We start from the raw sequence: 12,879 nt of genomic DNA, 5'->3' as shown, positions 1-12,879 counted from the left end.
TTTAAAAGTTAGGTAAAATATGTTGTTATTCAATCAAGACTTTTTAAAACTCTTTAAAAATTTGGTGTTATTGGTTGTGGATTTGTAAAAAGTTATCTAAAATCTTGATAAATCTAGTGTTATTGGATTAAGAGTTTTATAAAGTCATTAAAAGTTTTATGTTATTCAAGTAAAACAAAAGAATCTTGGATTGTTAATGAATTCAAATTTTATGTTATTGGTTTAGGATTTTATATCATTTCCTTCATAACAAAAGTCATGAAAACTCTTTCATCAAATAGAAAGATTTTACAAGATTAGAAAAAACAAATCATCAAGATTTTAAAAAACTTCCTAAACAATCTCTTAGAATCCTTCATTTTTAACTTTCAATTTTCTATGATTCTAACAATCAGCAAGAACATAAAGTCATTAAAATTCTTTCTAAATCCTAAACCAATACCTCCCCCTTAACATTCATAAATTGTAAGGTTGAGACTTGAGAGTCTTGAGACTAATAAATCTGTTTGTTTTGACCACTGCATCCAATCAAAGGAATAGTGTGTTCTTAGTGTTTCATTCAGAGTAAAGTTAAACTAGAGTTTACTATGGACAGGTAAATTCAATTATATATACATTTGTAAACTCTTTTTATCTGACTGAAACATATAGGCAAAAGAATTGGTGAAAGAACGAACAAAAAATGTATCTTCTTTGTTCCGATTTTTACATCTCTTTTAGTATCACAATTAAACGTCACCAAAACTTGAAGAAAACACATAATAGCACTCAAAAGTTCACCACTGTACCAACTTCTCTTTACCCATAAATTATCCAGACCGGCAACAATTCCACAGTTGAAGGAATATAGCTGGTGAGTTATTATAGTATGTACTGATGGCCTCATCTGCGACTAGGGTTTCCGTGTGCACAGGCTGTTGCAGCTGACCCGTACGGAGTATTGTTGGATGGTCCAGGTGGGTATGGAGCGCCGTATGGTCCTGTGGGTAACCTTGTTGTTGGGTCATATGAACCAGGAGGGGGTCCTCTTGGGAAGTTGTAACCGGGTCTTGGAGGGTAGTACCCTGGCTGAGTTGGATAAGGGTATTGGGATGCAGCAACTACTGGATTTGGTCCAGTTGCGTTACCAGCAACTGGTTGAGGAATATATCCCTGCAAAAGTAACAAAGGATATATAGCTCAAGGCACATTTAGATCTTATCCTAGGCAGGTCAATAATGTGGAAGTTTTGATAAAATCTAGAGCCCCATCCTTCTAGTTGTACTGTCGTAAAGATTTTGAGCCCTGGCCTAAGTGTATAAATTTGGAAAACTACAGTGGATCTCAGTGCGCGAGTGCACATTTGTGGCATATAACCGAGCTAGTAAAAAGGCTTGTAAAGTGAAACTCACGCACCTGATGACCATAAGCATCGTCATAGTAACTGTTTCCACTCTGATGCCCAGAAGCGTCCATTTCAGCATTTATGTTGCTACCATAAGGGCCACCTTCATTTGATTGACAGATACAAACCTTAAAATACTGAAAAAGTTTGTGAACCAAAAAAAAACTATATAGAATAGCTTAAAATACCGGCTCTTCTGTCTGAATTTGCACTGTTCATTAACTGTGCTTGAAGTTTTTCTACTTCCCTAGCCATAGTCATGTAATTCTTCTCCATTGCCTGAAGTGACTCGAGATGGTCGTTGTAAAATTTCTTCTCATAATCATATGTTGCCCTGCAGAATCAGATGAAATAAAATTCATCCCAACCTTCATAAGAGGAAGATACAAAGGCTGACAAACTCAATAGCTATAGAAAGAGTGTCAAGAGCCTGGGATGTTAGAAACTTCAATTCCTATAATCCTAAGCGTTACTTTTCAAATTCTACAACCATATCTACTAAGAAAAAAATACCTGCACTGCTGGTACTCCTGTCTTAAACTCTCAAGTTCAGACATCAGAGCAGGTATTTGCTGCACATCTGAACTAGCTTTCTGAAGTTCTTGAGTCAACTGATGCACTTTAGACATAAGCTCTTCCCTCGCCACAACCAAGCTACGTGCCTCAGCATGTGCTTGTTGCAACTCCAACTTCACAGCCTCAGACTTCTGAAGCTCAGTCTCCATTTTCGCAACTTTCTCAGCAAGACCCCTCATCCGTTGCTCTCTCTCAGACTTCATCGACCCAATTTGCCCTTGCAACATCTGCAATTCGTGCTGCGCTGCAACTAGCTCTTGTCTTAAACTACCATGAGTTGCACCAAGTCTCTGATTCTCTATAGCAAGCCTCTGTAGTTCCCCGTGTTGTGCCACGAATTTTTGCTCCATAACTTCATGTGGTGGCAACATGTTGTAAGAAGGATACACACCCTGTGCAGCTGAAGGCGGTGGTATAGCACCGTGACCAACAAAAGCCTCCGGATGCGCAATACCGCCGGGACCTGGAGGAAGAGGACGCCTCATATGACGAGATGGATGGATTCTTCCGTTGCTTTCCATCAAATCAAAAGCTTCAAAGTCCTTTATCTGTAACGTAACTAGAAACATTCAAATCAAACTTATTCAGAGGCGAACAGAACAATCATCGGAATTAGGGTTTTTAACATCACCAAAATCAACTACGAAGCAATGATTTAAGATCCTGACTAATCCCGATTAAATCCTGAAAAGGTTTTGGTTTAAAGATTCTATTCAATAGAACGAGATCGAGTCGTACCTTAGAATGGAGTAAGAGGAGGATCGGAGAAGCTTACTGGGATTATTTGATTGAGTTTGCGATAGAAGCGAGGAAGACTAGTAGCAAACGACGACGGCGAAGTTGTTGTTATTTTTAACCGGCGTGAATTTTTTTATTTTTATTTTTATTTTAGTTCCAGAGGATTTTATTTATTTTATATACTAGTGTTAATAGTTTTTTTCTTTTTTTAAGTACTACTGTATTAAATTTTAGAAAAAATTCTCAAAATACAATATTTTATTTTTTTCAAAGAAACTACCACAAAAAAATTATTTTTTAAAAAATACTATAAAGATTTTATTTTTCCAAATGTACCACAATTAATTTTTAAAGGTGTAAAACATATTTTTTTAGTTTTGGTATTTATAATAATTGTCCTAAATTAAAAATATATATTTATAAATATTTGACCTAACAATTTGTTTTATATAAACCAAACAAGAAACAAAATAGTAGAGGGGGTATTAGTTGGACTTTGCATGATTCAAGTGGGAGATATATCTTTAAGCGTTTTGCATCAATTGATTCCCCTAAGCATAATCCATTGTCCTAAGAGAAGCTCTCCACAAAATTCAGAAATTGAATTATCGAAATATTTTTTTTTTTTTTTGAAAAATGAATTATCGAAATGTTACTCCTGTGGAGATTCATCACCACTATATATTTGATGAAAAGTTGAAAACCGCTAAAAAAAGGCTATTATTCCCTATTTCCAGGTCCTCCAGAAATTCAGAAATATCTAAAAGACATACTTGCCTTGGCCGCCAAAGACTCATACAACTTTAAGTTCATCGGTTGACAAGCGATTAAGCGAAGCATTGCTTTTGGATTTAGGAATAACGGTTCCGGCCAAAGATGGAATGGGACTAGCCTATGCAATGGTTATAACGGTAACGGTATTTGCGTCTACCAAATCAGAAGCAATAAAGTGGTCGAACGGTTCAAGTGTTTATATTATCAAAATGAAATCCGTATTTTTTTTTTAACATATAACAGAGGTTCAAAAAAAAAAATGGTCTTTTATTCCAAAAAAAAAGATTGCCCATGGGCCCCTAAAAACCTTGAGCCGACACTGGCTGCGATATACATATACCGCTTTGAAATTCTCACCTTCTTCATATCGTCCGCTTAAACGATTACTGCTTACTTTCTCTGCAAAAGAACCTTTACCATACATCAACAGCTTGCAAAATGGCGTCTCTCTGATGGCGACTCAGAGGGCGACAGTTCTGGAATTTTTTTTCCGATTTGTTTCTCCGTTAAGGAGTTTATTTTCGTTCGATTTCCTCTGTTCTTTGTATCTATGGGGTTCTGTCAGCGGTTTGGGTCTGCCAGTTATTTGTCTCCCCTTTTTGTGGGAGTTAACCGCTCACCAAAACCGCCATGGATCAAAACCTATAAATACAGTTCTCTCCCTCGCTTTCTTCCAATTTCTCTATCCCTTTCTGTTACTTTGTTCTTTAATAAACACTCCATAATGAGTGATTTCTTGAGAAAATCCGTTCAAGACCTTGATCTGGGAATTGACGATGCACTAATTGTCTTTCCCTCTGAATTTAGTTCTCGCGCTGCTAATGTGAATCGGTTCTCCATAGTCGTAACTCCGGTGAACTCCCGTAAACAGAATCTTCGGGCGATAATTCGCCAAATGCCAAGAGTTTGGGGATTCCCGGATGCGTGTGGTGGACGGTTACTTGATGGGGGTAGAGTGCTGTTTCGCTTCCAATCGGGGGAATCCATGGATTTGGTGTTGCGACGTAGCCCTTGGTCATTCAATGACTGGATGATCACGACACACCGCTGGTACCTTAACATTGGTGAAAACGACATGAAGATCTTCCTTTTTGGGTGCAAATCCAAGGTATCCCCACTCTCTATTTAACGAATGTTACGGCTAGATGGGTTGGCAATAGGATTGGATATGTTACGGATGTAGATTATGATGAGAATGTCAACCAAGTGGGAGCGGCTAGAGTTAGGATAGCCTGGAACATTGATGATCCTCTATGTTTTCAAAAGAACATAAATTTTGCTCTTGATGAAAACACTGTGATTAAGTATCGATATGAGCGACTTAGAAACTTCTGTACTAAGTGTGGATCACTGAAACACGATGCAAAAGAATGTTCTTTAACCTTCGACAATAGTGATCCACCGGGGCCTGATGATGATCGACAATTTGATGTGCAAGACAACATGTCTGAATCTGATACTCTGCCATCAGTGGATCCTGCGACTCTCATTCCTGGTCTCCAAATGCCACCACCAAACACCTTTGGTCATGTTCAAGGTACACACATCACGTCTTCATCCTCCTTACCCAGTGCCTTTGAAGACACAGAACTAACAGCCGAGAGGATTCACTATCTTCACGCCAAGTTTTCAAAGAAAGTTGAAGCCACAACGACAACAGGAGAATATCTAGACAGAGTTTCTAACAATGCTCAACCGGATCTTACTTCCCTGAAGCGTAAGAGGGTCAGGTTTGAAACGGCTTTCAACATAGCCAAGGCTGCAGAGGAGTTGACGATCCTGTGTCAACTCAGGAAGAAGGAAAAACGAGAGGTTTCTGTGGACTCGTGTTCAGTTAACAATGGTTTCGACGGAGGCGCGGGGGGCCCGATACCCCCAGATCCTATATGAAGATCATCTCCTGGAACTGTCAGGGCTTGGCTTAGCCGCTGACTTCTTCTCGTTTAACTAAACTATGTTTTTCTTCTAAGTGTGATATTCTCTTTCTTTCGGAAACACTTAATAACTCTGGGTTTGTAACTAAAGTAAAGGATGATCTAGGATTTGATGATGTTTTAATTCAGCCCCCTCAAGGAAGGAGTGGAGGCTTAGCTCTAATGTGGAGGAAGAGTCTGTCTTTATCCTTGGTGTCCAAGGATGAACGACTAATTGATGTTGTTGTAACTCTTAATAATATCTCTTTCCACTTGTCTTGTGTGTATGGCCACCTTGCATAGAGTGAACGACATATTTTATGGGAAAGATTTGAAAATATGACTTCTGACCGCAATGCTCCATGGATCTTACTTGGTGATTTTAATGAAATAATCTCAAATGGGAAGAAAATTGGAAGTCCTACAAGAGCCGAGTAGACTTTTAGAGATTTTCGTCATATGATATCAATGTGTGGCTTAAAGGACATCAGAACTAGGGAGAACAGATTCTCTTGGGTGGGAGAAAGATATTCTCACACTATGCAATGTTGTCTAGACAGAGCTATGAAGAATACCGCAGGAGCTGCTACTTTTCCTAATGTTGAAGCCCATTTTTTAGATTTCTCGGGTTCTGATCACAAACCAGTTCTGTTATATATGAACAATAACAACAAACAACGCAAAAGAACTTTCTATTTTGACAAGAGACTGTGTGATGTACCTGATTTTAGGGAGATTGTTCATCGAGGTTGATCTGGAGAGAATGAAAATAAAGATATGCCTATCAACACCAGGATAGACAACTGCAGGAAAACGATGGCTGATATGAAATATCGATCACAGCTTAACGCTGACGAAAGGATTAAGTTACTATAATCGCAACTAAACGATGCTATGGAGAGTGGTTTTCGTGAGGACCGTATACGCATTCCCCAATTACATATGGAGTTAACTAAGGCATATAAAGATGAGGAGACTCATTGGAAACAAAAAGAGCCGTAACCAGTGGATGCACGAAGGTGACAGAAATAAGAGTTTTTTCCATGCTTGTGCTCAAACAAGAGCTGCTAAAAACAACCGCATTTCGATCACTGATGAGGGAGGAAATATAATTCAGGGTGATAAGAATATAGGCAATCATGCTCAGAAGTTCTTTTCTAATCTCTACTCAACCAATGGACATTTCGTTTCGCCTCAGGAATTTGCAGATTTTGTGCCACAGGTCACAACTGAAATAAACGATGACCTAACTCGAGAGTTTAGTGATGAAGAGATATATAAAGCTGTTTGTTTAATTGGAGATGACAAAGCCCCAGGACCTGGCGGTTTAACAGCACGCTTCTATAAAAGTTGTTGGGACAAGGTTGGCAAGGATGTTATAAAAGAAGTAAAAACCTTCTTTGACACATCTGTAATGAAACAAAGTATTAACCATAAGAATATTTGTATGATTCCAAAGATAGACAATCCCATAACCCTCTCAGATTTTCGACCAATCGCCCTATGTAACTTTTTATACAAGATAGTGTCGAAATGTCTGGTTCACAGACTCAAACCTCACCTCAATAACATAGTTTCGGAGGCCCAGACAGCTTTTATTCTAGGTCGTTTGATACAAGAAAATGTGATGATAGCACATGAACTAATATATAGTCTAAAGGTTCGAAAGCGTGTATCTCAGTCGTATATGGCAGTGAAAACAGATGTAAGCAAGGCATACGATAGAGTGGAGTGGAATTTCCTTGAAACAACGCTAAAACTATTTGGTTTTTGTGACAAATGGGTTGGATGGATCATGGCAACGGTAAGATCGGTCAATTATTCTGTTCTGATCAATGGAGCTCCGTATGGAAACATCATACCACAACGTGGAATCAGGCAAGGGGATCCATTATCTCCGTATCTTTTTATCCTTTGTTCGGACATCTTAAGTCATCTAATAAACTCTAAAGTATCTGATGGCGAAATCAAAGGAATCCAAATTGGTATTGGGGTTCCACGAATCACACATTTACAGTTTGCAGACGATTCACTATTTGTTTGCCAAGCAAACAGACAGAATTGTCAGGCTCTAAGAGATGTGTTTGATATTTATGAGTACTACTCGGGTCAAAAGATAAATACATCCAAATGAATGATAACATTTGGTTCCCGGGTTTATGGATCTACTCAAGATAGACTCAAACAAATTTTAAACATTGCAAACCATGGAGGAGGGGGAAAATATTTGGGTTTACCTGAACAATTCGGACGAAAGAAGACAGAAATGTTCAACTTCAACATAGATAGAGTAAAGAAACGAACATCAAGCTGGACAGCTAAACGGTTGTCTCCTGCTGGAAAGGAGATCATGTTAAAATTGGTGGCGGTTTCCATGCCAGTCTATGTGATGTCGTGTTTCAAACTTCCCAAAGGTGTCACTTCAGATTTAGAGTCTCTCCTTATGAACTTTTGGTGGGAAAGAAATTCAAATAAAAGAGGTATACCATGGATTGCATGGACCAAGCTCAAGCTAACGAAGAAAGAAGGTGGTTTAGGATTTAGAGATTTGGAAGCTTTCAATGATGCTCTCCTTCCAAAACAGGCATGGCGTCTAATTCAATTTCCAGACTCCCTTTTTTCTAAGGTGATGAAAGCACGTTATTTTAAAGATGACACAGTGCTTGATGCAAAAGCTCGGAAGAATCAATCATATGGTTGGTCTTCCCTTTTAGTAGGACTAAATCTTATTAAGAGAGGCTCGAGATATATTGTTGGCAATGGAAAAACAATTCGAATGGGAATTGATAATGTTCTCCCAACTCACCCTCCCAACCTTGTAACATTGTTGTTACCTGATATCAATGTCTCTTTAGACCAGTTAATCGAGAAACAGAACCAGTCTCGCTCATGGAATTCATCAAAATCACTTCAATGATCACTTCTGGTGATGGTGAGCTCCTTCAAAAAGTCCATCTCTCTATTATGGAAACAGAAAATAAACTTATATAGAACTACTCTCTCTCTCGGGCGAATGTACAGTCAAGTCTGGATACTGGTTTTTAAGACATGATCCTCACGCAGTTGATGTGAATCCTTTAGATATTTATGGCTCAAAAGATCTTAAACAAAAGATATGGAGGCTTCGGTTAATGCCAAAAATTAAGCACTTTCTTTGGCGTGTACTCTCTCGTGCGCTTCCAACCACTACACGCTTGAGATCAAGAGGAATGACAATAGAAGCCATTTGCCCCAGATGTCGACAAGAGGATGAAAATATACTCCATGCTCTCTTCACATGCCCTTTTGCAAAAATGGTGTGGCGTACCTCCAATACACCTTTACTTGATGTCAACAACCTAGAACACGACGCAGAGAGTAACCTATCAGTTATCATCAACCAATCGATGCAACAAAATTGCAATACTTTTGATTCCTTACTTCCTTTTTGGTTACTTTGGCGCATTTGGAAGGCTAGGAATAACTCTATCTTTAATGATTATCGAGAAGGGGCTTCTAAAACGGTTTTACTATCAATCGCTGAAACAAAAGAGTGGTTAAATATCTCATCGGTCTCAGTTCATCATGATCGCAGACATTCTCCGGTCATACACTCATCTACATGGATACCTCCCATCTTCCCAATAAAGAAGTGCAACTTTGATGCTGGTTTTGACATTGCAAACCATACAGTCATAGGTGGTTGGATCGTTAGAGATCATCGAGGCAAGGAACTCGTTTGGGGTGCAAAGAAACTAACTGATGCAGAAAACTCACTGGAGGCTGAAGCAAAGACTTTAATATTAGCTCTCGAACAAACATTGAAACAAGGATACAATGCAGTCATCTTTGAAGGCGATAATGAATCTTTGTGCAAGTTGATTAATGGCTCTATCATGAATGCATCTCTATCAACGCTTCTGCAGGACATAAAGTTTTGGACATCAAAATTCAGTTTCATCAGTTTTAAGTTTATAAAAAGGGATCACAACAATGTGGCTCATACTTTCGCAAAATTAGGATGTAGAGATCATGAGTACTATGTTGAATCTGTAATGGTTCCAGATTGGCTAGTTCTTCCTCTTTTAATGACATTTCCTAAATCAATATTATTAGAGTATATAGAGAATGGTTTGATAATAACCAATTGTGATTGTGATTTGATTGTAAACCGGAGTTAAACCGGTTAGCTTCATTACTATTAGTAATTGTAAAAACACAATCGAGATCAATAACAGAAAATACAAAGTTCTTCTTCTTCTTCGTTTCCCTCTAACAAACTTTCTCCTAATATGGTATCAGAGCAATGAATCCCAAAGATTCATTCGATTCTTGACCTAAATTTCTTCATTTCTCATCGATTTCTCTGTTTCGATCGATTCGTTTGGCTATTTGCTGAAGAATCGTTGTATCGATCAAAATTTTTCTTCAAAAATCTTTCAATTCCGCTGTAAAATTGTTGATTAAAGATGGTGACTAACCGAAGAAACGCTCATCGCACGGTCCGCATAGCTTCTTCAGCTTGGAGATCGGGAAATCGCGAGGATTCGTCTCCGGAAGGTTCACCTGTAACCAGATCTCAGAGGCGAGCTCCGGTGATTGAGTCGTATGATAGTATACACTCACCGTACTACCTCACAAATGGTGATAATCCTGGTATTTCCATTATCTCTGAAGTATTCGATGGTACAAACTATGATGATTGGCAAATTGCGATTAAGGTTGCTTTAGATGTGAAGAACAAGCTTGCTTTTATTGATGGATCTCTTCCACGGCCACCAGAATCAGATGATATATTTAGGATTTAGTCACGCTGTAACAGTATGGTGAAATCCTGGCTTATGAATTCAGTATCTAGGCAAATTTATAAAAGCATACTTCGCTTTGATGATGCGTCGGAGATATGGAAAGATCTCTTCACTAGGTACCATATTACCAATCTTCCAAGATCCTATCAGTTATCTCAACAGATATGGTCTTTACAGCAGGGAACTATGGATCTTTCAACATATTATACCACTTTAAGAACTCTTTGGAATGAGTTGGATGGATCTGATTGTGTGACTTTGTGTAAGAGATGTGATTGTTGTAAAGCAATGGAGAAGAAAGCAGATCATGCTCGTGTGATAAAGTTCTTGGCTGGTCTCAATGAATCTTACGCTGTTGTCAGGAGCCAAATCATTATGAAAAAGCATGTTCCTACTCTCGCAGAAATTTACAACTTACTGGACCAAGATCACAGTCAACGAAGCTTCACACCAGCTCCTTCTAATGCCATTGCCTTTCAAGTTGCAGCACCAATTCAAGCACCAGTTCAAGCTCAAGCTTCAGTGAATGCAACGTATAATACCGGGAGGCCACAGAAACTGATATGTTCTCATTGTGGTTATGTAGGCCATACAGTGGACAGATGCTACAAGATTCATGGTTATCCGATTGGTTTTAAACATAAGCATAAGAACCAGACAGAGAAGAGTCCATATTCTGAGAAACAGTCAGCTCCTATCAAACCGGTTATTGCACAACTTGCTATGACAGAGACAAATAACTTGATCGACGGTTTGACGAAGGTCCTCACCAAAGATCAGATTAATGGAGTTATTGCTTACTTCAACTCACAACACCAACCTATCAATGTTGCCTCTACTTCTGGTGCCACCATTACCGCATTACCTGGTATAGCTTTCTCTCCTTCTACCATTGGTTTTGTTGGAGTTTTGAGGGCCAATGGAAACATTTTATCCTCAGAATCTTGGATAATAGATAGTGGGGCAACACATCATGTTTGCCATGATAAGAGTTTGTTCTTGAGTTTATCAGAAACTCTAAATAATTCAGTCACTTTACCTACTGGTTTTGGAGTTAAAATCACAAGAATAGGTACAGTGCAGTTAAATGAATGTCTCATATTGAGCAATGTTCTGTATATTCCCGATTTCAGGTTGAATCTTCTGAGTATAAGTCAGTTGACAAAAGATTTGGGATATAGAGTGACATTTGATGAAGATTCTTGCATGATACAGGATCCTATCAAGGGGTTGATGATTGGGAGGGGTGAGCAGATATCCAATCTATACGTCTTGGATGTTCAAAGCATTAAAGATTCTATTACCCAGAAGATCACTTTCTCTACAAACATTGTAGTTGATTCTAGTCTATGGCATAGTAGATTAGGACATCCTTCTGTATCAAGAGTAGACATTGTCACAGATGTACTTGGATTCAAAATGAGAAATAAAAGATCTTTTCACTGCACCATTTGTCCTCTTGCGAAACAAAAGCATTTACCCTTCAGATCTAATAATCATGTTTGTGCCTCTGCTTTTGATCTTATACACATTGATGTCTGGGGTCCCTTTGCAGTGCCAACGACAGAAGGATATCGGTATTTTCTGACTATTGTGGATGATCATACAAGGATTACTTGGTTGTATCTACTCAGGAATAAGAGTGAAGTTCTAACAATCTTCCCTGATTTTCTGAAGATGATAGAGACTCAGTATAAAAGTACAGTGAAAGGTGTTAGATCAGACAATGCACCAGAATTGAAGTTTGTGGAGTTATTCAAAGCAAAAGGGATCATTCACTATTTCTCATGCCCAGAGACACCTGAGCAAAACTCAGTAGTTGAAAGGAAGCATCAACATATCTTGAATGTTGCAAGATCTCTTATGTTTCAGTCAAAAGTGCCTATTGAATACTGGGGAGAATGTGTACTGACTGCTGTTTTTCTCATTAACAGACTACCCACTCCCATACTTCAGGATAAGTCTCCATATGAAGTTCTCACTTCAAAACTACCTGATTATAATGGTCTTCGTGTTTTTGGCTGCTTGTGTTATAGCTCCACATCCTCCAAAAACAGAAACAAATTCCAACCCAGAGTAAAGGCATGTGTGTTCCTTGGCTATCCTCCAGGTGTTAAAGGATATAAACTTCTGGATTTGGAGACTAATAGCATATATGTTTCACGCAACGTCGTTTTTCATGAAGATATCTTCCCATATGCTAAAGGTGAGTCCACTGTCTTACCGGATTATTTTCCTAGCAATAATGCATCTACAGTTGTGAATGACTCTGTTGAACATAATGACGCCATTCCTGTAGTTGTGAGTGAATCTCCTACAGTTGTGAATGATGTCATCAACAGTTCCATTCCTGTAGATACGGCTAGTTCTAATGGTTCAAGGACTCGCAGAAAAACAAAACCACCTACTTATCTTGAAGATTATTACTGCAATCTGTCTTCTTCTGGTGTTGAATATCCTATCTCAGATTATCTGAGTTATAATGCCTTGTCAACTCCTTATAGAGCTTATATTTGCTCTGTAACGAAGCATGCTGAACCAACTTCTTTCAGTCAAGCCAACAAGTCTGATGACTGGTTACAAGCAATGAATGCAGAGTTACAAGCTCTGGAGAGTACAGGAACTTGGGAGATATGCTCATTACCACCAGATAAGCGTGCCATCGGTTGCAAATGGGTTTATAAGGTAAAACTGAATGCTGATGGAA

The 12,879-nt window shown here is 38.6% G+C and overlaps 2 protein-coding genes and 1 pseudogene across 3 annotated transcripts; 2 read left to right on the top strand and 1 right to left on the bottom strand.

The window, feature by feature from the left end:
• Positions 1-627: 627 nt before the first annotated feature.
• On the bottom strand, positions 628-2,880 carry LOC104701318 (protein FLX-like 2). 2 transcript variants are annotated; one of them, XM_010416970.3, is made up of 5 exons: positions 2,699-2,880; positions 1,898-2,519; positions 1,573-1,718; positions 1,396-1,487; positions 628-1,152 (listed from the first exon to the last, which is right to left on the bottom strand). In XM_010416970.3, exons 2-5 carry the CDS (start codon positions 2,479-2,481, stop codon positions 883-885), a joined length of 1,092 nt encoding a protein of 363 aa, XP_010415272.2. In that variant the 5' UTR covers positions 2,482-2,519; positions 2,699-2,880; the 3' UTR covers positions 628-882. The 2 variants fall into 2 exon arrangements, with proteins under 2 accessions (XP_010415272.2, XP_010415271.2); XM_010416969.3 differs by having other exon boundaries at positions 1,898-2,508; positions 2,699-2,856.
• Positions 2,881-8,678: 5,798 nt separating this feature from the next.
• On the top strand, positions 8,679-9,545 carry LOC147941475 (uncharacterized). Its single transcript, XM_087458528.1, has one exon. It carries the CDS (start codon positions 8,679-8,681, stop codon positions 9,543-9,545), a length of 867 nt encoding a protein of 288 aa, XP_087314654.1.
• A 288-nt stretch (positions 9,546-9,833) lies between these two features.
• On the top strand, positions 9,834-11,422 carry LOC147941474 (uncharacterized; annotated as a pseudogene).
• Positions 11,423-12,879: the final 1,457 nt, after the last annotated feature.

This window comes from Camelina sativa, chromosome 7 (genome assembly GCF_030686135.1).
Source record: "Camelina sativa cultivar CO46 ecotype springtype chromosome 7, ASM3068613v1".
NCBI lineage: Eukaryota > Viridiplantae > Streptophyta > Magnoliopsida > Brassicales > Brassicaceae > Camelina > Camelina sativa.
Note: the sequence above shows the minus strand (reverse complement) of the source record. Positions and strands in the feature narration are given on the sequence as shown.

What these genes read in the sequence shown, in the direction of transcription:
- LOC147941475 (XM_087458528.1), top strand. Translation starts at nt 8,679, where the DNA reads ATGGTGTGGCGTACCTCCAATACACCTTTACTTGATGTCAACAACCTA.
- LOC104701318 (XM_010416970.3), bottom strand. Translation starts at nt 2,481, where the DNA reads ATGGAAAGCAACGGAAGAATCCATCCATCTCGTCATATGAGGCGTCCT. An exon ending in AAATTCAGACAGAAGAGCCG is followed by an intron (nt 1,488 to 1,572) that starts GTATTTTAAGCT and finishes AATCAAATGAAG; the next exon opens with GTGGCCCTTATGGTAGCAAC. An exon ending in ACGATGCTTATGGTCATCAG is followed by an intron (nt 1,153 to 1,395) that starts GTGCGTGAGTTT and finishes TTACTTTTGCAG; the next exon opens with GGATATATTCCTCAACCAGT.